Genomic DNA, 26116 nt, shown 5'->3' with positions numbered 1-26116 from the left:
TTGCGCCACAGTGGGCGAGGCAAACAAGGTTCTGAGAACTAATAAAACGAATCCAGGGGAATATTCACAAATTGTCAAACAGGTTGTCTATGCAAGAAGGAAGGGTGCTTCTCCGAGAACCAGAGTCTTTAAGCCGGGCAGCAAAGCTTCTGAAGACTTACAATTTGGACATTTAAAATACCAGAGAATACAATGGCTGTCCTAAGAGAAGCTAGGAAACCATCAACTAGAAAGGGCTATATAGCTAAATGGAAAAGATGTTCACTTTGGTGTCTTAAAGAAGGTTTATTAAAAAGGAACACAAGGGATAAGACAGTGTTAAAGTATCTAACACATTTTCTATAATGTAAATTCACTTATGCCTCCCTAAATGTTTATTTAGCTGCAATATTGGCTTACACAAGAGGCCACTTTGGGAGAGGTTTCTTTACAGCACCAGTTATTAAGCGGTTTCTAGAAGGATAAAAGAGAATAGCACCTCCAGAAAAAGGCACCAGTACCCACATGGAACTTAAATACTGTGCTTGTAACTGTTTTGAACCTTTACACAGGCTACATTGCAAATGATCACACTAAAAACTGCTTTTCTAGTAGCCATCACCTCACTACACAGTTAGTGAATTACAAGCACTCGCCATACAAGAACCTTTTTTCCAAGTACACAAGAACAGGATTGTCATGAGAACCGACCCACAGTTTATGCCAAAGGTTATATTACAGTTCCACATTAATCAAAGTATACAGATACCAAGTTTCTTTCTGAAGCCAAGGACTCATGCAGAAAGGACATTAAACACTCTAGATTCAAGACGTGCAGTAATTTACTACGTCAAGAGGACCAAGGCGGGCAGAAAGACGAAACCGCTCTCTGTCATTAACAGATTGTTCTTTGTAACTGACCTTCCTAGAAAACTCAGTTGCAAGATGGATAGCTTAAACCATTCAGCTTTGCCATAAGAATGCAGGAGAGACATCACAAAAGACTCCTCGTGCACATTCAACAAGAAAGAAAGGAGCAACTATTACTTTCCTAGCAAATACTCCATTGCAAGACATTTGTATGTCAGCTACTTGGCCATCAGTGCACACGTTCACAAGACACTACTGTGTAGATATTCAGATGAACAAGGAAACTCAAGTAGGACAAAGGATCTTACAATATCTGTTTTCAAATCAATGCTTATCTTCAACCCAACCACAGGTGTAGTAACAAACTGCTACAAAATCAATGCACACCATGTGGATCCAGAAAAGATTCATGCTACAAAACGTATAGTTTCTTACCATCAGTGCAGTTTTGCAGCTTGAAGAATTTTCTGGATTCACTAGCGAACCCACCTACCTCCTCCAAGAAGATGAAAGGAGGGAACAGAAAAACAAGAGTCTGAAGATGGCAACCAAAGGTAGGCACTTCCGGAGGAAGCACGACTATGTCACAAGGGGACATCATATGGAGATCCGTCGATGCCCACCAATAACAAAAAGAGTAGAACGACAAAAGTTTATAAGGAGAATTTCGGACCCAACCACTTGATGGTGGAATAATACACATCATGTGAATACTGAAAATTCTTAAAGCTGCAAAACTACACCGACAGGTAAGAATCTATGTGGCATGCTTACAAGGAACCTGTCGAATCGCAGTGGTATGCCAAAATTGCTAACGCCACACTCCAGCAATTTCAAGACGCAGGGATGCGCCATAGTTAACAAAATCCAGCACACCCCTGCTTTTCTCCTAGCATTGTTGCTACATTTAGCTGCCTAATGCCAATGCAGACACCCTTGAACACAGTGCAAGGGTGCCTGTGTTGCAGGGAATCGTTGTTCATGTGCAGGAAGGTGTTCCTTCCTGCACATAAACAATAAATAATGGAGATTTGTAACTCCTATGTGTGCTGCAGAATGCAGCCCATATAGAAGTTTCAAAACATAATTTTTGAATGCATTGAAGCCTAAACCCAATTGGCATCTCTTGCCACAGGTCAGCCCCTGGTAAATGGTACCACGGGTACCCAGGGCACTGTAACCGGAGAAGGCCTCTAAGGGCTGCAGCACTTATTGTGCCACCCTTAGAGGTCCTGTACCTTCACACTCACATACTGCCTTTGCAGGCTGCGTGTTTTGGTGCAGAACAAAGTGGAGAGTCAACATGGCACACATCCCTGTGTGCCATGCCTACAACCCACTGCCCTGACATAGATCAGTCACCCCTCTAGCTGAGTGCACTATACCAGTGGTGATGGTACAGGTGCATGAGCCCTGTACCCCTACAGTGTCTAAGTCCATTCTTAGACATTGTAAGTGCAGTGCTGCCATTAAGAGTATATGGTGCTGGGAGTTTGTCATTACAAACTCCACAGCACCATAATGGCTACACTGAAAACTGAGAAGTTTGGGATTAAACTTCTCAGCACATTAAACCCACACTGATGCCAGTGTGGGATTTAATGAAAAATGCACACAGAGGGCATCTTTTTTTTTTTTTATAACCTTTATTGTACAGAAAGCGCTCACAGATACGGGCCTACAACCCATCGGGCCGGCCACCACAATAAAGGAAACATAACAGGCAATACAGAAGCTCCCACAGGACATCACAGCAATCCATACGAGAAGCAAAGGCAAAAAGCCACCGAGCAACCACCACGTACAGGATGAGAGAAGGTTGATTTTATAATAGAAGAAAGGGTGTCTCAGAATAAGGGCAATCCGTAAAGTCCAGATGGCCGTGGTGGGCCGCGAACAAGCAGAAGTATCGAACACAGGAAAATTTAAAAAGAACAGGTACATTTTGGCAAAGGCAGAACGTGAGTCCCACAGTAATAGGCAATTGCAACCGCTGCCCCGCGCCTTCCCACCACTACGAAAACACACAATAATACACAAAACTAAAATTAGGCCTGCAAAACAAAGAGCCCTCTGCCACAACAACCCAGGGGAGGGAAAAAAAAAAGGGGGGAGAGGGGAAAAAACGGGGGGGGGAAAGGACATAGGAAAAAAGGGGGGAGAAGTAAGAACGCAGCATCACTGCACGCGCCCCCCGGCTAACGAAGCACTCAAGAATAGACCAGCACATGGAACCAGTGGTAACAGGAGGAATGAATGCGTAGTAAACCGTGACGGCAGGAATACCAGAAGGCCCATGCTAGCAAAAACACCCCTTGGGGCCACATGCCGACACCGCGTCTCGAAAAAGGGGATACATAAGAGCCATAGAACCAAAAAAAGATGAGGGGAAAACACAACATGACAGGACCCCCACCCCGCACATCCCACCCTGCACCCCTGCAGAAGGCTATGGCCTACCCCCCGGCAGCGTGCCTGTCGCCCTAATCAGAACCCGAAATATAGAAGAGATAAAAGTAAGAAAGAACCACAAAGACAAAAAGAAGAAGGGAAAACAGGGAAAGAACAACGGGAGAGGAGCCATATAATCAAAACCCCATCCGCTCCCACCCTCCCGTCCGAAAATACTCAGAGCCCACGGGAAGACAATAAGCACAAGGATAAACTCCAGGAACATGAAGGAGAATCGAACATAGTCATACAATTACAAACGGATCATCCGACCATACCGCAAGATAACAGTCCACCGAGGCAAGTTCATCTCAACCCTGTCCTTGTTTATCCCAAGCTGTAGTCGTCCAACGCACAAGGAACCAGATCATGTGGAACAGGAGGTGAATAACAGGGAGTCCAATCGGCAATCCACACAAGTCATATCGATTGCGACCCGGATGAGCAGGAAAGGACGGCAACCACCTCAGGCAATGCAGGCACAGTTCCGACGACCATATGAGGGAAGCCGATCCGGCGGAGCAATCACAGGATCTTCGTTCGGCCATTCGAGGCAAAAAAGGAAAGGGAGATCCAACAAGGCCGGTCCGGACGGGACCCGGCCGGCGGACCCCCTGCACAGGGGGGAGCACAGGATGAAGGAGGGCAGCGGACATCCGTACATCCACACCAACGGCAGCCGCCGGGCCCACGACCTCCAGGAAAGTTCCAGCAGCACACAACAGAGATGAAGCCGCACACACCGGGGGGGGCCCAGCAGGCCCGGCAAAATGATCCTCCTCCAGGTCAATGATAGGCGCGGCCATGGGAGCACTCCAGGAGCGCAAGGCGGCGAGGATGTCGCCAAGCGTAGGCTCACCTTTACGGTATTCAGCAAACGTGCCATGCGGCGGACCAGCGTCGCCAGTCTCGGCCAGGCCGAGAGACATGGGGTCGGCCGCCATCTTAGAAGCCCGGCGGGGCCGCGGCAGACTCCGACCCCCGTCCGGACACCAGCGGGGCAAACAGGATACAGCCGACCACCAGCAGAGGCACCATCAGAGCAGGAAGGGGGGCCACCAGAAGAAGGCGGGTCGCCGGCTCCCCACACGCCACCGGCTCCGTTCTCCGAGTCCGGGCGGAGGGACTCAAAATGGCCGGACCGGAGAACAAAGGGGAGACGAGCCACATACACGGTCAACCCCGTCCATGGAAGGCAGCGCCCCAACACCAGGCCGCAGGACCGCCGGATCAGGCCCGGATAGCCGTAATCGGTCTAATTGCACATCGGCCTCTCCGACCGAACACACACCGCCACCAAGGGCCGGCCACAGCGCTCCGTCCCGCCCGGGCGCCGCCAAGGAGTGTCAGGCCCGCTCGCTCCGGAGGCCCCGAAGCAGACAAGGGTGAAGCTCAGGATCCGCGGCACCCAGGAACAAACGGATCAAACGGTAAGAGCCTGTGAAATGTCGTAGTTCCATAGTCTATCAAAGAGTACTTCCCGGGGCAGGATAAAATACAGGATAGACGTTCCAAACAGGAAAGCGAACGGAGCCGAGCTAAAACGCGGCCATCTCGGACGCGAGCTTGGCTCCTCCCCCACAGAGGGCATCTTAGAGATGCCCCTGAAAACTTACCTACCACTAGTGTCCAGGCAGAGTGGCTGCTTTCAGCTGCCACCACCAGACATGTTTCTGGACCCCTGGGTCGAGAGCCTGCTGCTCTCGGGGGCCTGAAACAATCCACATCCTGGGACGAGGTGCCAAGCCTCCTTCCCCAGGATGGGCAGGGTCCACGAAGGCGAAGCTTCAAAGGCTTGCCTCCTTTGTGAGCTTCCCCAGGCCCCTTGCTGCTTTCAGCAACTGGTCCCCACTATTTCTGGCCCCCACTCTGGATGGGGGAACCGGCGAGAAAAACAAGTGAGGAAGAGAGGTGTGCCCACCTCTTCCAACTCCACCCCTCAGGTGGGTGAGACGAGGTGAAGCACAACTGTCCCCGCCATCTTGCAGATGGGGGGACTCAGCCGACCATGGAAAGGCTTATGCCCCCCTCCCACTGGAGGGTGGCATAATAGGGGCTGTGCCCACCCCAGGGAAGGGACCCATTGGTCCCAACCTTTTACCTACCTGTAACACCCCTAAAATTAATATTATGGGGCACCCCTGAACCTTGCTTCCTCAGACCAGAAGAAACTACAAGAAAAAAGGACTGAACAGCTGTGCCGAAGCTAACGAGGAAGAAGCCCACTGACTTGGTTGGCCCCAGCCCTACCGGCCTGTCTCCACCGTGAACCTGCTCCTGCGAAATCCCGGTGTGTCCTGCAGCCAGCAACCTAGAAAACCCCGGAGAACCTGCCTGCCTTCAACCACAAAGACTGTGTCTCCCATGAACATCGGATTTGTTCATCTCCAACCTCTGGCTCCGGCCTGACATCGCTAATCCGCACCACTCTGCACCTGCCGTCCACTGCCCGAGCTAAAGTGGGCAAACACCACAAGGAGGTCTCCCCTTCGATCCTGACCTGAGATCCGGTGACCCCTGACCTGCCTCAAGCCTCCAGTCGACGCCTGCAGTCTAAATCCAGAAGGTCCCCCCAACCGCGACCAGGAGCTGGTAAGAAGATCCGACACTAAAAGGCACCCTTGCACTCGACGCCCCATGGCCTTGGGTGGCCAAACCTACGGTGCCTAACCAACTCCCAACATCCCAACTTACCATTCGAACTGGTGGTCGCACCCAGAAGACCTTTGTCCCCGAGCCTGCAGTGCCGTTGCAAACTGGAGGTTCCCCATTGCAAACAGGGCGCCCAACGTTGAAACAGCACCCTGTACCCGGCTGCCATAGTACCGCTGAGGGTGCACCTTTGGGGCTACTTTGTTTCCCCATTTGCCCTGAGCTAAAGTTCAGGAGCTTTGCTCCCACAACCAAATGGCCTGCTCGTCAGCAGCCACCAACCGGAGGCCCCCTATCCACCATTGGATAACATTTGGCCTCAGCACTCTGCACCCGGCCGCCCTAGTGCCGCTGAGGGTGTAACAAGAGTGCATCCCTGATGTTTGCTTCCTTTTCCCGTTTCTTGTTTATCCACTGTTGTCGTAGTAAGGTCATGTTTATGCATAAGCCGGGTGATGGGTTGATCCACCCCCAATATTGCTAATGCCAGCAAGCTTAGCGCGTGGACAGTCATGGACTTCAATTGGGGCGGCTGCCCCGGCAATATGCGCCTGTGCTAGTAATGTGCGGTTATCTTTTTCACCTATCACGCCCGTGACATAGCATTCCTTATTTGTATGTTATGATGTCGCTGGCTGTGTATCTACCATGCCCAATTACTGAGATGACACTGTTGAAATGTCTAATGCACTGTGAACCTTTGTTTGAAATGCCAATAAACAGATTTGACAAAACAAAAACAAAAAAAAGTGCATCCCTGACCCTGGGGGACCTCTGAGTCTACCCCCAGAACCTCAACTCCCACTACTGAATACTTCCCTTAAAACCGATAACACTACTTGCCTCCATAGGATAACATTGACTGTTTTTCTTGGAAAAGTTTATAAATGTGGAGTTTGAAAACCTAAAGAAATTCTTTAAAATTGTACTAACTAATAAAAACGATTTTACTTACCCGTTTACAGGAAATGTCCCAGTGTAGTATCCAGGTGTACTAAACTGTGTAAAAAAAGTAGTCTCAAAAGAAACTTACCGGTAATTTTCCTCAAAATCCTATTTAAAGTATATGTACTGTATTCTGAAAAGCATTGCATTATCAGTAACACTACTGTAAACAAATCGAAGTACATTTACAATTGCAATTCAAACTGTGTTACAATCTGTATATTTATTGCAAAGTATTTATCCCTCACCTGTGCCAGGCTTGCTTGGTTCTAGGAAATAAAATGACTAAAAGAATATTTTTATACAAAACACCAAATGCTTAACACTGTCCTCTGATACTGCTCGACCACACAACCACAATAGAGAGTAAGGTGCTATCTAACTTTACCTCTGCCTACCTTTGGAGTTCCACTGGACTCTGTGCACACTATACCTTACTTTGGTATAGTATATACAGAGCCAGCTTCCATCAAACACTAATGGTGGTTTGCTGTTTCAATGTGTGCTGCATAATACAGCACACATAGAAACAGCAAACACAAGGAGAAATTATTCATTTATCCTTGCTGCGCCCGTTTAAGACCAGGTTTTACTTGGTCTTATTTTTGGCGCAGCCCCATATTTTTGCCCCCCTTGTAAATAGGGGGCAGCATAAAAAAGCAATGGCTATTGCAGTGAAATCGCCACAGCAACACCCATTGCCCGCCTCTTTGCCGCAGCGGACTGCTGCAGTAAGGGGCATATTTACTAGATGGCGTTAAGCCACATTAAGTGGCTTAACACCACCTTGTAAATGTGGAGCAGGGCATTGCGCCACAGGAACGTCAATTAAAGTGATGTTCCTGTGGCACAGAGCCCTTGTAAATATGCCCCCTTTCGTTATACCATTTGAGTACAACTTTTCTATTTTTTGTTTCAGTATTCAGAAGAGGTATTAGCTGTTTTCAAAAGCTACAAGTTGGATGATACGCAGGCCTCCAGGAAGAAGTTGGAAGAGCTAAGAGCAGGAGGGGACCACGTCTACTTCGCAAAATTCCTGACCAGTGAAAAGGTAGTGCTTCAGTACCTGCAAAAGAAAGGTCCATCTCACTTCTATGCTGTTGTGAAAATATTATACTACTTGATTAGTAGTGCTTTAGAACCTGAGAGGCATGCTCTAAACCTTCAAATTAAAAGTATGAATAAAAAGTAGGTTAAGAAGACTGTTGTTGCACAGGTCAGGGATAGATTGCAGTTTTCGACTCTAAAAAAAATGTGATGTTATGGAGTCCAAATGCAGACATTAGTTTGAAGGTAATTCTGTGAACGGTGAATGGAGGCTGAATTAGCTCTTGTATCTGTAGGAAGCTGGGTTTCTGTTGCAGTAACCACCCCCCCCCCACGCACACACACTTTTTGCCAGACTACTGATGCACTTTCGCTTGATGTACCCTGGCTCCCTGCCAATCAGGTTCCCAGGGCATGTGTTCTTTACCAAAACTGTACCATTGTATCCCCCAATTGGCATCTCTTTGCCCACATGTAAGTCCCTTGTACTTGGGTACCAAAGGCACTGTGACCAGGGAAGGCCTCGAAGGGCTGCAGCCCATATTGTGCCACCCTTAGAGGTCCTGTACCGGGAAAACACATACTGCCATTGCAGGCTGCATGTTTTGGTGCAGAGAAAAGTGGAGTCGAATTGGCACACATTCCTATGTGCCATGCCTGCAATCCACTGCCTATGGTATAGCGAAGACACCCATCTAGCTTGATGCATTATACCACTGGTGAGGGTACAGTTGCATGAACACTGTACCCCTACAGTGTCTAAGTCCATTCTTAGACATTGTAAGTGCAATAAAGCCATAAAGAGTATATGGTCTGGGAGTTTGTCATTATGAACTCCACAGCACCATAATGGCTTTACTGAATTCTGGGAGGTTTGGTAGCAAACTTCTCAGCATAATAAACCCCCTGAAAAACGACCAGCTTCTGGTGGATTATCTGACTGGTAAACACCAGCCTGCCACCATGAGACATGTTTCTGGACCCCTGGGGTGGGAGCCTTTGCTCCCTGAGCCCAGAAACAAAGCCTTTCCTGGTCGGAGGTATTCACACCTCCCCCAGGTCAAGAAGAGCCATCTGTGATGGGGGAGCTTCAAAGACCTTGCTGCCTTTGTAACACGACCCCCAGCCTCTTCTGCTATCAGGAGCAGGCCCTCTTTCTGTCTCCCCTCCTTTTCGGCAGGAAGAAAGGCTGGGAAAATTAGAACAGCCCAGAAGGTGTGCCCACCTCTGCCAACCCCACCCCTCAGGGCCGTGCACCCTGGAGAAGAGGACCCGGGGTGCACCTAAATCCCCCCCCCCCTCCCAAGTCCTCCAACTTACCTGCCCAGCTGTTGGTTCCTCCCGGAAGGCTTCCTGGACCGAGCATGCTGCCAAAATCCAACAAGCATTGGCATAGCCAATAGGTCTCGCCTTTGGGACCTTATAAGTGTTTAGCCATGCAACAGTTGATGTTGTTGCATCAAGGATATTGTGCTGCATAACTAAATACTTATAAGGTCCCAAAAGCGAGACCTATTGTCTATGCCAATGCTTGTTAATATTTGCCCCGGCCTCGAGACCCTTACCTGCTGCCCGGGACCAACGAGCCTGAATCTCTGCCAGACCCGCTCTCTTTTCTGGTGCCCCCGCTCACCCCCCGCCGCCGCACGCTTCCATCAATATGTACGGCCGCCGAGTGGGGGACAGCTTCTGAGCCCACGACAAACTCCAAGCCCCACAAGACCTTGCACCCGGAAGATCGCGCCAGGAGGCGCACAAATAGCCGCGTCGCTTTCGGTGGAGCATGACGCTTTGCCCCGGCCTCGAGACCCTTACCTGCTGCCTGGGACCAACGAGCCTGAATCTCTGCCGGACCCGCTCTCTTTTCTGGTGCCCCCGCTCATCCCCCGCCGCCGCACGTTTCCATCAATATGTGCGGCCGCCGAGTGGGGGAGAGCTTCTGAGCCCACGACAAACTCCAAGCCCCACAAGACCTTGCGCCCGGAAGACGCAGCCCGGAAGTTCGCGCCAGGATGCGCACAAATAGCCGCGTCACTTCGCGCGTCACGGCAGCGTGCGGGCTAAGCCCGGGACAAGGGCGGGCCGTCTGTGGCCGTCCTGGGCAGGACGAGACAGGGCAGGGCCCATTCCCTAACATCCGCCAAACAAGAACTACCATTGGCTTAAAACTGTAAGAAGAACTCGTTGCACTCTTGTGGACTGGGGGTGTTCCTGCTAAAGGTCAGGGCCCAGCTGCTAGGTCTACTGTATTTAGTAAAGTAGCCTGTCTATAGGTTTCATGGGGAAACATAAAACTATGGAGGGGGGCAGTGGTGCTGGCAACCCCCCGAAACACCGTAAAGGAAGGAAAGCAACGAAGGGGGCTAGCCACGCCGCTGCAAATTGTGTAATTGATCGCATAAATAATCTTGTGGATGACTGCAGGGAGATCCTTGTGGCTGACCAAGGCTATACTTGCGGTAATGTCGCAAGTGATAATGGGGCGTAATTTTAAAATCAGTAAATGACCCTGCAGAACGCCCAATTATTCCAGATATGTTTAGGGCAAAAAGAAAACCTAAGGAGGGCATTGTCAATCATATCGGGGGCTGTCCGATTACATCTAACGAGGCTCCCAGTAACGAGGGCCAGAATATCCACCTCGATCCAGAGAGTGAGAATCTGCCATCGCCCCCTGCCCCCCAGGTACTTCTTGGTAATAGGTTTGCAGTCCTGGCCGACATTCACAGCGAGCTCTCTGCCCCTCTAACTTCCAACATCAGTAGGGATAAAGCAATGTTTGTGGAAGTTAATACTCTAACTAATCTTGTTATTCTCTTGCGGGACGAAATGGAGTCATTGAAGTCATTAACCCCTTCCATGCTCATGACGGAACGGTTCCGTCATGAGCGTCGGTTGAGCTGTGCTCATGACGGAACCGTTCCGTCATGGTTCCATAAGCCCAATGGAACGTTCAGCACAGCGCAGGAATCTGCGCCGCGCTGAAGCGGTTAATTCAAAAATTTAACTACTATGGTCAATGATAAGCACGAGGGAGTAAAAAAGACCCTCCCTAACGTGACCCCAATAGCACGAAATGTCTTCCCTATAAAATCAAGCGAAGTAAGCAAGGTACACCAAACCCAGACCACGGATAAGCATAATGACTTATCCACGGCGCATGCTACTGTATCCAGATCTGCCCGTCCACCCCCGAAAGGTAGAAATGAAGGGCCAATCACACAAAGCTCTAGAGGAGCGGGGAGGGGACCCGAGTTACAACAGAAATTTGATTGTGTAGCAGGAGGGCAAAAAATAGTATTGGGGTAGCTGTGAGTGCGAAAGTTGCAGAGGCCAACGCACCAGGGAACAAAGGGAATACTGTTGCTAGTAAAGCCCATCCCCAAAAGAATAAAATATACATGACTAATGTCCCCAAACTTGAAAAAGCGAGATCTGGTGATAGTGAGCACCCAGATTCCCTAACTAACAAAGCCATTCACTGGCTGCGCCACGTTAGAGGCTGACGCTCGGTGATCAGGGACGATATTCTGGTAGCAAAAAGGATAAGTTCCCCTAATTATAAATGCAACTCTATTGAGTTAACTCTGAAATCTGCATCCCTTGCTGATAATCTCTTTGCATTGGAGTTTAGAACTAGCGCCCCGGCTCAATAGCAGATCCAGCTAAGGAAATCGTGCCCCCAAATTCTGGTGCCCACTCCTAACATCATGGGTAGAGTAAGTGAGAGAAATTGCTCTGGGCTGGATATTAACGATTGACATGCACTAGACTCATTGATAGTAAACGGGGGAAATCTGGTGGTCTTGAATGGTGAGAAACCCATGGATGTAACAGAGATAGTTGGTAGGGAACTGTTGGGTGCTGCCCACTCCTTGAACTCCAATCTAAGGGTAGGTACGAGGAGTGGGATGAGTTCTATAATAAACACGAACCTAGGTACCTCTTGTGAACTAGATCCAGGGCAGCTTACTACTACCCCTGTAATCACTCCCTTAAGACCAACTGACAGCACTAGGGATGGTGTGAGCAAGCTAGTCTCATGGAACATTGCTGGGATGCGTTTTAGACAGGAATCCCAGGATTGGTTAAGTTTTGTAAACAGTTTTGATATGTGTATCTTCCAGGAGACGTGGCTGTTTGAACCATCTTTTGCCCAGGGATATCTAAATTATTCTGTTCCAGCATCAAAGGGCGCCATGGGGCGACCTATGGTTGGCTTAACCATTTGGGTCCGACAGAGCCTTTCGCTCATTGTCAAGGTGGTAGATTAGATATCCAACTTATTAGAGTGGATTTGGGCCCCCTGGGACAGCTTGACATCTACAATGTTTATGCCAGGGGTAACAGGGGTGGGAGGTCAGAGGTTTTAGTGGCTTTGGGTTCCCTCCTTGAAACCCACTCCCAGGATAATAATATTGTGATAGCTGGTGATTTAAACCGAACCTTCAAACCCCTGGCTATCTATGATGATTTTGCTGGGGATGAAGAGGACGGGCAATGGGGGGTCCCCAAATTAGATCTGAAACCTGTTTCTCGCTGGTCGGAGGATGTTATATGTTTAAATGCTATATGCTATGAAAGGGGTCTAAGGGCACTAAATGGGAGGACCATGAGCGACAAGGCAGGGGTAAGCACTTTCGATAATGGGCGTCATAGGAGCAGAATTGATTAGGTTTTATACTTGGGTATGACTTGGGCAGGAAGGTTGTTGTAGATTTAGGTAGATTTTGGTAGATTTGTAGATTTGGCCATGCTTCGTCCAATCTTATACTGGCGGAGGCTCTGGACTACACCTGAGCTTTTTCATTATGCTGAGGGGTTCCAAGATATTATTAAAGCGGACGTGTTCCACAAAATTGGTTGGCTGAAATCACTTAGTGTAACACTGGGTGAACTTGGTCTTCGGACGCATTGGGAAAACCCAGTGGGAACTACTTTCCCAACCAAAAAAGTCCTAAAAGAAATCTACTGGGAGAAGGTGGCCGCTCGGTACTGGAGTAGTACTAATGCAGCGTCTATGGCTGGAGGATTCTTAGAAGCAAAGTTGATCCCCAGTCTTGAACCATACTGGGACGCTATAACCAGACCAAGGGACAGGAAGCTCCTTTTTCAACTTAGAGCAGGTGCCCTTCCCCTTAGATCTCTGACAGGCAGGTGGGGAGGCCCATTTATCAATAACTGTCCAGCTTGTGGAGCCCCCAAGGAAACAATTGGCCATTTTTTATTTGCCTGCACGACCTACGCAGACCCCAGACGCATCTGGTTAACACCAATGTGCAAGAACTTGGGTACCACTAGCAGTGTTGTAGCTCTAAGAATCATACGCACTAGCACTTTTCTGCCTCTAGTAATAGCTACAGCTAAATATCTTGGCTGTTCATGGACTATTAGACAGAGGTTTCTAGGCACTTGATTGTCTTTTTTATTGTATTACCAGTCAGTCTGCATTTTTTATACTTGCAATTTTTATCTGTAAATTTTATCTGTAAATTTTTATCCTGTAATGATATTTATGTTTTAAACTATTTCTCTGTAAATCAAGTCCTATTTTTAACTGAAATGCTTTCTAAAAACGATTTTATATCGGAGACTGTATGTGCTTTTATGAGCGAACCTCGAATAAAGCAATATTTGACTTGACTTGATTAGTCCTGCCACAGTTGGACCTAAGGAACCCAGACAGAAACACAATTTAGGATAAGTGAAGCTAACAGAATATAACTTGACTTTATTTATAGCTTGGTCGACCAGCTCTTAGAAAAACATTCTGCAATTGTCATTGTTTTTTTTTTACAAATTAAGCACTGTGGACAGAATAGCAGAATGATTGAACCCACTGGGTCTTGACCTAATATCTCAGTCTTTAAATCCTTCTTAAAGGGACAGTTGAGGTTTACTCCAGATATGGACGCTCCCAATGCAATTGGTAAATCCTGGGAATCACTAGACATTCTCTCGAAGATAGAGGTGTGGCTGAGCACTGTTAATGCTGCACTGTTAATACTGTCAAAGCTGAGTTATTGACTATCGAGCCCACATCTCCCTCTCTGTGAATTTCCTGGTATTGCAAGGCCCCAAGTCACAAATGTAGTGTGATTTGCAGCGCCGGGCTCGGTTTGGTTCTGCAGTGTCAATAATGTGCAACTCTGAGCCTTTCAGTTGTTTGGCACGCCAAAAGCCAGCACTCTGTTACAGTCCTCTGCGGCCATCTTAAATGCCCACCTCCGCTCATACAGCATTGCGTATCAGCGCTCTGAATACGAATAAACATTGAGTATGCTTAAAAAGAAATAAATTCACACGCCCATTCCGAGAGTGACACGGACATGGCAAATGCATACACAAACCCAGCATGTATTTACCAGTGAGAATTACTTATTCAGGCGGTCATGTGCAGTTTTTAGATGCTTTCCAATGTCTCTGTGAGAATCTGAAAACATGGTGCACAATGCCATACTCTAATGGGTGCTGCCCTCCCGCTTTTTACTTAACTCTAATAAGTATGTGGCAAATGCCAGAACGTAACAGCTGGCTGTATGAGCGCGTGAGGAAAGAATTACACACCTATGTTTTTACGCTACGGCCTGCTGCAGTATAGAGAGGCGGGGGGTGTGGAGGCCGGCAGAGTGACGCGATCTGTGGTGGGGGGGAGGGAATTGAAGCGTTAAGAGAGGCACGCAAGGCTTAATGAGCCTTGACAGAAACCCACATGGTGGCTGAGCACGTGCACGCAAGCTTGAGGCCAGGAAAAGCCTTTGATTGCACTTTCAAAAGCCACTCACTAAATTTCTCGCTGGGCAGCACATGCGCTGGCTCAGCAAGACCTAACAACTCTCATTGAAAACAGCAGGGCACCTGCTGCCAAATCAGCACTCTGCACCTGGCCGCCCGTGTGCCGCTGTGGATGCACCTTGTGTGCTGACTCTGATCCCCCTTTGCCATGAACTAAACCCTAGGAGCTTTGCTCCCACAGCCAATTGGCCTGCCCGTTTGCAGCCACCAACCAGAGGCCCCCATTGGATAACATTGCCCCTCAGTACTCTGCACCCGTCTGCCGATGAGGGTGCTTTTTGAGTGCATCCTCGAGCCTGGAGAGAACCCTGGTTCTAACCCCAGAAACTCAACACCAAAAACCGTTTACTTACCTGCAAACCGATAGCCGAATTTTTCTCCATAGGATTGCATTGACCGTTTTCCTCTGAAAAACTTCCACGTGTTGAGGGTGTTTTTGTATGAAAACATAATAAATTGTGTTTTTGTAAAAACTGATTTTATCACCTTTTATCTAGTAAATATCCCACTGTGGTATCTAGGCATATCACACTGGGCAGAAACAATAACTTAAAATTCATCTGAAAAATATCTTTCAAAGTAATCTCAATAGTAACTGAAAAGTAATTCCAAGTGTTTTATTAACAAGTGACTTACCTGTAACCAATCCAATTGTATTCATCTTCATTCAAATGGTATGTAACTGCATTATTCTTGTAAAGTTGTATTACACTTACCTGTACCAGGCCTGGCTTGGTAATATACAACTAAATAATATGTCCGAGGCATGTGTGCTTAGCTCGCCATCTAGTGTTGGGTCCGGATGTTTGCACTTTGTTTTTCTTTGAAGAAGTCTTTCCAGTCATGAGGTAGGTGACTCCTTCTTTTGGTGAAAGTGCGCATGGGCATCGACTCCATCGTTAGATTGTTTTTTTCTGCCATCGGGTTCGGATGTGTATTGCTGCGCTCCGGTTCGGCACCGTTTCTCAGACCCCTTCGACGTGCAATCCACTACCCTCAACGGTATTGTTATCGATCGCGGTTCCCCAACCGTCGCGTATCGTCTCACCTCGAATAACTTTGATTGGAAAACTCGTAGCGGGCTGTCGGGCCTACCCACGCCGACCGCGCCAGCAGTCGATGGAACGGACTCCCTTCAAGTTCTGCCCCGGTTGTCGGGCTAAATTTCAACGCACCAACTTGCACGAACTGTGCAACATCTAACTGTCCCCGGAACACGGCGAGAGACTGCGAGGCGTGCTGATCGTTTTGATCGAAAAAGACTTCCTAATAGTGGGGCTCAACGTCATGAGAACCAATACCAGAGCGGCTCCGCAGTGGACATCTTTGCCGAAGATTCCGACACAGAACATCAAGCTCAAGGAGCCGAGGAGGAAGCACATATCTCCTTTCGACTCCGACATGGAAGAAGAGGAGTAGGTTACTCTGGGTTAATGTACCGTGAGTAAAGATACCCCTTTGCCCTCCTCAACAACCAAAGACAAAGGTTCCAATCCCTCCTCTGCCTTCGGGCCAAGGTTGGCACCGACAAAAAGTTTCTGACATCCTGCCCTCAGGCACGGCTCTGAAACCCAAAGAAAAGCCTTCCGGCTCGGGCTCGAGCCGGCCCGACTCCGATGCCGAACCAACACATTCGGCTCCAAAAGGCTTGGAGACAAAAACCGGCAACGGAAGATAAAGACACTCAGTCTAAAGAGCCCCAACCCGATGCCACGCCTTCGGATCTAAAGCAGAAAAAAATAGTGATCAACCCTGATACAGGACATATCCAATGCCACTCTTCCAAACAAGCATTTACAATGCAATGGTCTCGGCATTATTAAAGGTAGAGCTATTGGCATTGCTCATGACTTTTTTTTTTTAATCCTATATAAATGGCATTGTCATTTACATTGCCAATAGCTTAATCATTAAATAAATGGCATTGTCATTTACAATGCCAATAGCTTAATTGCTCGCAAATGCATGACCTATTGCATTTACACCCACACAGAGCCACACACACAAAGCCACCCACACACACATACAGAGTGACCCACACAGAGACACACACACACCCACACCCACACAGCCCCCCCCCCCACACACAGAGCCCCCCCCCCACACACACACACAGAGCCACTACTCACTGCAACCAAAAAATTAAGAAAATTGAAGTGAGAGCAGAGAGAGTGCCTCACGGTCGAATCACCCGAGGGGGTTCCCGGTTAGCAATCACCGGTATACCCACTTCTCATCATTGGTCACTCTCTGTGTGAAGAAAAAGGAAAGTACACAAAGACATTCAAATGTGCACGCGTGAGAATAGTGACATATAGACCAACAGTGAACAAGTACCAACACTTATTGTGCAACTACATTTAGTAATACCATGACCCCATAAAAGGTGAACCACAAGAATTGGTTCAGAAAAAAGATAAAATTTGTGTGGGGTTTGCTAGCTGTCTATCTTTATTCTAATGCTGCAAAGCCTCCCAATTAAAAAATGGTTAATTGTATACCATCATTGTTTATTTAGAGCCGACATGTTTCGTTGCTCCAATTTCAACAACTTCATTAGGGCAAATGATGGGGTTCTCTATTCTCAATCTTCACGCCTTATCAATTTAAAGGACCTTATGATCGCCCGGACATCACGTACCAGCGATCATGCAACGGACCCTGTGTCAAGTGATCACGTGTCCACCCAGGGCTCGGATTGTGTCGAGCCACTGATGCCGCGTCCCTCCGGCGCTTCCGACGATCCACACACAGAGCCAAACAGACAGACCCCCACACACACACAGACCCCCACACACACACAGACCCCCACACACACACAGACCCCCACACACACACAGACCCCCCCCCACACACAGACCCCCACACACACACAGACCCCCACACACACAGAGACCCCCACACACACACAGACCCCCACACACACACACAAACCCCCCCACACACACAGACCCCCCCCACACACACAGACCCCCCCCACACACACAGACCCCCCCCACACACACAGAGCCCCCCCACACACAGAGCCCCCCCACACACAGAGCCCCCCCACACACAGAGCCCCCCCACACACAGAGCCCCCCCACACACAGAGCCCCCCCACACACAGAGCCCCCCCACACACAGAGCCCCCCCACACACAGAGCCCCCCACACACACACACAGAGCCCCACACACACACACAGAGCCCCACACACACAGAGCCCCCCACACACACACAGAGCCCCCCCCACACACACAGAGCCCCCCACACACACACAGAGCCCCCCCACACACACATAGCCCCCCCACACGCACACAGAGCCCCCCCACACGCACACAGAGCCCCCCCACACGCACACAGAGCCCCCACACACGCACACAGAGCCCCCACACACGCACAGAGCCCCCACACACGCACAGAGCCCCCACACACGCACAGAGCCCCCACACACGCACAGAGCCCCCACACACAGAGCCCCCACACACAGAGCCCCCACACACAGAGCCCCCCACACACGCACAGAGCCCCCACACACGCACAGAGCCCCCACACACGCACAGAGCCCCCCACACACGCACAGAGCCCCCCACACACGCACAGCCCCCACACACACACGCAGAGCCCCCCCCACACACACGCAGAGCCCCCCCACACACACACACAGAGCCCCCCCACACACACACACAGAGCCCCCCCACACACACACACAGAGCCCCCCCCACACACACACAGAGCCCCCCACACACACAGAGCCCCCCACACACACAGAGCCCCCCCCCACACACACAGAGCCCCCCCCCCCACACACAGAGCCCCCCCCCCCACACACAGAGCCCCACAAGCTTGTACAGGTATAACTAGTTTCAGGTTTTTTTTCTTCTAGGAAACAGTCTAAATATGTATCTGTGGATGAGTATGTTGTGGCACTAAAAAGTGATAACATGCTCCTTCTACTCTGCCAATTGTAACAAGGGTTCTCCATCCAGTTCTAAGTCCATGCTTCAGATTTTATTTTTTTAGCAATGTTATTTTGTTCCTGCAGTAAAAGGACTAGTTGTCAGTCCACTCTTCTCTACCCCACAATCTGCTCAACAATAGCAAAGAGTAAGAATACGAGCTCTCACACCTTCCAAAGTGGCGTGCTGTACAGAACTGTAAAACAGATGGTGAAAAATACCGCGCCACGAACAATATAAAAGCACGGTATGTGCCGGTGTATCAGGGCGTGCGCGCCAGGGTGAGAGGTTCGGGAGGCAAGCCTGGAGTTTGCTTATGTGCTAGGGGACGGGGTAAGATGGTGCAGTCAGGGTAAGAAGCGCTGCGCGCCACGCCTGGGAATTTGCCTATGTGCTAGGGGTATAAGAGGGTACACGCCAGGGTGACGAGTGCAGTGCACCACGCCACGGGAGATTTTGTATGTGTTTATCGAGAGGCCGAAACCTAAAAAGAGCATCCTGCGCATGCGTTTACTGATACGCATGCGCACAAACGAGGGGGGAGACCAGCCAGATGGGGAGATTGAAACGACGGTACACCGCAAAGGTCCGAAGTTTTCGGAATCGGGGGCGTGTTTTTTGCTGAGTGACGGATGACATCACAGATAGAAAGAACGCAAAAAACACGCCCCCGAATCCAAAAAAGACGGGGCTTGAACCGAGTGATGCCCCTCTGCTCCAATGGCTGGCCTCCGTTTAGGAAGCCAGCCAATGGAGAAGAGGGGCGGGTTCAAGCCCCCTAACTAAAAAACATAAAATCTTCGGCTCCGCCCACTGCGTGCTACGCAGTGCGACGGTCCTCGACCTAAATAAAACAGAAAATACACCAGCAGGAGGACTACCATATTCCTCTCAAAAGGAAAAGTGTGGGTTCTAACATTTCTCCCCCTTAAATTCCACCTACTTCCCCACTGATCCCAATTTGCTTATTACACCATCAAATTCACCATCATTACCACTTTCACCTGACCAAAGGATGAAGGATTCTACTGATGTAGGTGTGTGTGTCTCAGGCGCTACACATGGAGTACACTATTTAGTTTTCTCAAAATCAATCAGTGTGGTGCTCTTGAAAGCGAGAGAACACCCAACCTTCCACGTTTATCAATCAAAAAGATTGAAAAAATATTTTAACCAGATTCAAGGCACGCAACAATACATTCAAAGCTTATATTAAGCAGTTATTTCATAATAAAGAAAAATGCTGGGATTCTTGCTCCTCTGTGTTCTTAAATTCTTTTTAGCCACACACCAGCTCGTTTTGTCGCAGACGAGGGATTTACCCCTTGCAACTTCCTCAGGGCTAAAACATAACAAAAATACCTTTGTTGTAATTGTACATACAGTATATATTCATCATATACGTGCATGTGCGGCACCCAGTGGAAAGGCAATATAGACAATATTATACCTAATTTTGTGACAGCCTAAATAGTCACCAAGCCATTTTAGTATTGTTCGGATTTCTTATTAAGATTTATAAGTCCATAGTCACATTTAATTATTCAAGTTATTTACAATTAATCGTGACTGTAACTTGTCTACACATCCTACCAGTGACTTTTCATTGATTTATACTTAATATCCCTTGACAACAATACATGCCGATAATGTTTGTGATACAAAAAACAAACATAATACCTGCTAAATTCCAATGATTGCTCAAGGGCTCCTAATAGGTCAAAGGGAACAGAGACATACGCACCTATCAATAACAAAAACTGAGAATTTCCGAGCAACAATTCCAATAATCTTATTCATAAATCAAATCTTTAACACATACCTCCTAAAATCCTAGTACGATTTTGAAGGATTCAGTTGCCGATTTCTTATGCAGTCCACAAATGTTAAAATATTCTCATTCCACAAATGGGGTATCTAAAGTAATAAAAAATCGCGTCCACTATCGATTTGCGTAGGCCACAGTAACTCGCGACATAAAGCACCATATCACAGTAAAAGCAAAGTGACACACTCACCCTATGGTCGAAATCTCCAAAGTGTACCCCAGATTACTCCACTCGGGCTACAATACGAGAATATAGAAAGACTTATTCTGTTTCCAAATCCCTTTCAGTATCTGCAGGAATCATAATCAAAAGAAAAAGTAGATCCCCATTAATATACCGCAAATCCAATATATTTAAAGTTACTACTATAAGATTAGTCGTAATGATCCTTCTCTTACCGGAGACTTGTATATTAGCGTTTTTTTCGTGTGCGCGTCCATTAGCCCGGATACAGGCACTAAACAGACTGGCCGTGTCCTCCATAGCTGAACATTTCCAACTTGAACATAAATTAGGGACTCACAGGCCTAATTCCTCATTAACGGTCGTCACCATCTTAGAATGGCGATGGATAAATTGCTGTTCCTGGTGGCCATTGAAAACGGAATAGGGTAATAATCCTAGACACATTTTTGTATCAATAAATTATTAAACTTGCGGACCCAGCGTCAGATTCTAATTACGGGGAAATTACATCGCAAATTACATATCACTAGGACATCCGGTTATTTAAATTTGCAATCGCGCCTATGTAAAACGCCAATTACTATTCTTAATAAACAAAATGCGATATTTGCTAATATTGGTGTCACATTTAATTAATTGTAACAATAAAGCGGGCAAGTTGCATTATATCAGCGTGAAAGCCATACCTCTACACGGTTGATTAAAAAGCAAGATTTTCGATCCTTTCCAGCCTAATTGCCACTGAATCTGTTATCATGAGCAGTACTTACATGCACTATTGTTGGGAGAATTAATAGACCCTTAGGTTTCCACACAAGGCGGCATCTTACTTAATAATGGTGTTAAAGTCTGGTAAATATATTGCCGGTTATATTGTGTATATAGTTATGAACAAAGTGATTCCCAATGTCATTAATGTTATGTTATGGCATTTATTGAATGCACTGTTACCCCTAGGTGTCCTGGCGCTATGTGAAACTTCCTGAGGAATGAAAACCCGAGTCAATCTAGTCCACAAACAACCAAGTTTTAAGGCTTTTTGAAAAGCCAAAAAGTTTGACACCTCTCAGATAGAGAGGAAGCTGATTCCAGGCTCTAGCTGCATTAACTACAAAGCTTTTGCCACCCCATGTGGCTTTTTTTATTTTTACAAACGGCACATAAACCAATTTGGCATCAGATGAACGTAATTGTCTATTTGGAGTATACTAGTACAGTCGCTCTTTTAGATATGCCGGTCCTTCTCCGTAAAGTGCCTTATGAACATGACACACAGCCTTGAACCGGGTACGCTTCCTAACTGGCAGCCAGTGCAACTTCTATAACTCTTTCGCTATTGAGGCGTATTTTGGGATGCCCACACCAGTCTGGCAGCGGCATTCTGCAGGAGCTGCAACCGCTGCAATAATCCTTCCTGGATGTTAAAATAAAGACTATTGCAGTAGTCTAGCCTCGACCTGGTGAGGGAGGTGATAACTGTTTTTCGGCATTTTGTAGGTAAATATGACAGAATTTTCTTGCAGGACCTGAGCACAAAGTACGTGGCCGAGTGCACTGCGTTTATCTGGTCTTTAAAATTGAGCTTCTGGTACACCCATACACCTAGGTTTTTAACCTTCCTGTTTGGGGCAGGAAGTGGGCCCAGGGTGTCTGGCCACCATTCTGGTGTCCACAAATTAGGGTAATTGCCGAAGCATAACACCTCCGTCTTGCTAGAGTTTAATTTAAGGCAGTTTTGGGCCATCAAAGACCCTACGGCGTTCATACACTCTTTAAAACGGCGAGCCGTGCCTTTTGCCTCAGATGGAAGAAGAGACACCACAATTTGCATATCATCCGCATATGTTGTCAAACTAAAACCAAATGATCGAATAAGGGGCGCCAGTGAAGTAACATATATATTAAATAATGTCAGAGTCAGTCAGTAGCAGCTTTATTCGATTTAAATTTCAAATCATAAAAGCATAAGTCATAAAACATACATTACAGTAACACAAAATATCTACAAGTTAAAATATGAGCCCAACCTTTGGGTGCGATTTCCTTTATGATTACATTCATTTTACAGGATTAGCATTAGAGACAATACCATTACAACTAGTTGTCCCTTAATTAAGGCAATTAATAACAAGCAAAGTGAATTTATTGAAAAACTTTCCATATGTAGGTCAAAGATAGCTATTATACAATGTTTCAAATCGGTTGGAAGTGGAGATGTTGCAGCCCCTCAATGCGCAGACACTTCTGCCCATCGGGTGGTTACACTTTGCGTTTGGTCTTGATGAGCAAAGGTATGACGTACTGGGGTAAAATTCATGTAGATCCCAGGTGGATATAGGGCCATCTCCTTTTTGGGGCTGCCAAGTTTGAAGATATGGGACAACGTGTTTGTTCCTGAATTTTACTAGTACCAGGTCGCCGACAATATCTTTTGGAAGGGATCCTAGCCAGCCCACCCTTCTAACACTCATAATTCCTCCATCCAAGTTAGGGGGCAGGGGTCTATTTTTTGTTAGCCAAAATGTAACCTTGTTTTTAGGTCCTGATGTCTTTTGACTTTCCCGCATATGAGTGCTGGCACTCCCGAGAGAATGCACACAAACGGAGCGGCCTCCGGTGGTAGGTGTATGTGATTTAAATATTCTTGGCATGTTGCCATAGTTAGCAACTGTCCCCTTATGGAATGTAGGTTCTTTGCTCAACCCTACTCTTGCGGCAGTGCACTGTGCTAGTGTAGAGTTAGTGGATACTCTAGGAATGTTTGGAGCTGACGTGGGTGAGGCTACTGGTTGGATTTGGACATTACTTTGTGCAGATGATTTAAGCACTTCTATGGCAGCGAGAGACTGAGGTTGGTTAGATCTTGCAATGTTTTTTATGAGTATCAAGTTGGCCTTGATCACCTCCTCTATTCCCGTAAGCCTATCCCCTAGATTGTTCATTCTTTCTATCACGGGGATATTATAGATTTGACCAGGTGTTCGATCTGGGCCAATAGGGTTGCCTGGGTAGAAGGTGCAGAAGAGTTTAATTTTGCGGCAACCTCTAGGGCTGGGGGGGAGGTGATGACGGCCAATGGGGGGCTTGAGCACAATTTCAGTTGTTTTGCCTGACTTCCCTGGTGTTTAACCCCATTTCGCTTTCTTTTAACGGAGGGAACCTGAGGGAGCACTATGTTTTGGGTGATAACTTTTGCAGATAGTAAGTGGGGGGTACCTATCAGACTATCATTTGGGTGGAATGGTGTACTAGTCTGGGGACTTGTACTTACTGTAGAACAGTTAAGGGCGCAGGTTTGCTTAGTTTTCGGTTCCAGTAGGGCATACTTTGTTTTACATAAACTGTTTAATTCCTCCAGCAGAGATAGGTTTTGTACTATGTCGGCTGCCTGTGAGGGAGATTGCTTGTTGGGTGTACTATCTATGGGCGGGGATCGTTCTGGCCTCTCTGTTTCACTGGGAATGGGCAATGTTGTCCTATTTAGGTAGTGGTCGAGTGTCCCATTGAACGAACCCCTCTGGAGGATGGCATGTTTGGTAACCCCCTTACGAATCATAGTGCGACTTGTTTAAAAGTAGTTAACGCCAAAACAGCAGCAAGATCTAGTAATTTCAAAGTTCACAAAATAATATCCATTGGGGAGGTCCGTGAGTGAGCATAAATATAATATCCAGGTCTCTTTACCTCCTCTTGTTGAGATGCCAAGGGGGGTGGCCCGTCCTGTCCTCCTCGGGCCTCTGAAGGCCACAGAGGGCCCGCCCTTTGCCCGGGCTTCGCCCGGCGCTGTCCGTGCGCGTCCGCGACGCGGAGGAAGCTGCCACAGTATAAGCGCCTCCGGGCGCGCAAAACCAGGAAGTGGGCGGTGCTGGTCAGTGTCGCAAAGCTTGCTGGGAGCTGTAGTTTCCTCCTCCCCCCCCCACAGCGGCCGTGCGGGATGACAAGCAACGGCGGCGGGAGGAACAAGCAGCGTCAGGGCCCCAGAAGCGAGTGAAGGGAGGTAGGTCTGCCTCGGCCCCAGTTGTGTCAGCGAAGGTCCCCTGCGGGACCCCACATGGTAATGCAAACGGGTCAGATACAAATTCTCCCGCTACACCTATGATACATCTAGATAGAGCGGATGTCCCATTGCAAAACAACTTATTAGTTGTAATCCAAATGGCAGGATGACAACAGCCGGAATAAGGCTGTCGCAGTTCACACGGGCGCTGTGGGACGTAACAGCAACACGGCTGGGCAAGAAAACACAGTGGGACGTGTCTGTATTAGCCATTAATTATTCGTTACCTCGATATAGACGGAGGGGCTTGATTCCATCTTAATCTAGTACCCTGATGAAGTCCTGCACAAGTACGAAACGCATCGGCTGTTCGTTGTGTTGAATGCTGTGTTTTATCCACGTAATTATGGTCTGTGTTCTGCCTTTGAGGGGACTTCTACCTCCGTACGTGCTTCCACCTCTGCCCTAATCCTGTGCTTTCTGAAGAAAGTCAGGCGAGTCCAATGATAAATCATTGTGATTGTTCTGGGTAGGGTCTAGCGAGTCAGTAGTCCTGTCCGCTGACCATGTGCCTTTACTCTCCACTTGGCTTCCTCTTTAGGAGGACCTTCTACCCTAGCAATAGAGCAAGGAATTCCATCTGAACCTCTACAATCTTCACCTTCATTAGTGGAATAGTTTTGAAGAAATATTTTACTTTCTGCGGAAATTATGGGTGTAATGTACCTACAATTTTAACACTATTAGTACAATTTAGACGTATCTTATTAGCCATCAACATCATGCATTGGAGAGTCTCTGGCCACACCATTGTCTAACTTAAAAATCTAGAACCAGGAAAAAAAGGGAGAGGAAAATATAGACAAAGGCTAATTCTAATGGCTACTTCTTACCGTAGATCACTCGCATTGTGCATACCCCAGGAACCAGAAGATTTTCATAGCGTTCCCTCGCACATGGGTATGTTGCGTCTTTCGACTCTGCTTCGGGTCTGTCCCCCTCTGGAAGTGACAGTACCTCTACATAGTCGCCACCTCTGTATGCTGATTTTCCCACTTTCTGATGCAAATCTGGAGCTTGCTCCCCCAAATTCTGTGGTGCCTGACACAAATTCTTGTCAAAAAAGATTCCAGTATTCAAGGGACATATCTCCTCCCAAAAAACGACTGGTTTCAAACTATCTAAGGATTTCCACAAACAGATGATGGTGATGGACCTCTACGAGGTCTGTCTCTGGTGTCTGGGCTCCAAACGCGACCAATACCCGAAGATGAACCTGAAGACCATCCATGACCACTAAGCCAAACTTTATATCACAGAGCACTGTGAGAAGTCCAAGAATTCCCGGTCTCGGTCAAAGTCCAGAGTGTGGGCGTGCTCCCGGTCCAACGGCCGATCTAGGAAACGGTTAACCTTGATCAAGGTC

The 26116-nt window shown here is 47.8% G+C and overlaps 1 protein-coding gene across 2 annotated transcripts in view; it reads left to right on the top strand.

The window, feature by feature from the left end:
- THOC1 (THO complex subunit 1) overlaps positions 1-26116 on the top strand; it is a 334223-nt gene that overhangs the window by 150093 nt on the left and 158014 nt on the right. For both annotated transcript variants that reach the window (XM_078687449.1, XM_078687448.1), the window contains exon 11: positions 7817-7948. In XM_078687449.1, coding sequence (XP_078543575.1) covers positions 7817-7948 — 132 coding nt within the window. The remainder of the gene's footprint in view (positions 1-7816; positions 7949-26116) is intronic.

This window comes from Lissotriton helveticus, chromosome 4_1 (assembly GCF_964261635.1).
Source record: "Lissotriton helveticus chromosome 4_1, aLisHel1.1, whole genome shotgun sequence".
Taxonomy (NCBI): Eukaryota; Metazoa; Chordata; class Amphibia; order Caudata; family Salamandridae; genus Lissotriton; species Lissotriton helveticus.
Note: the sequence above shows the minus strand (reverse complement) of the source record. Positions and strands in the feature narration are given on the sequence as shown.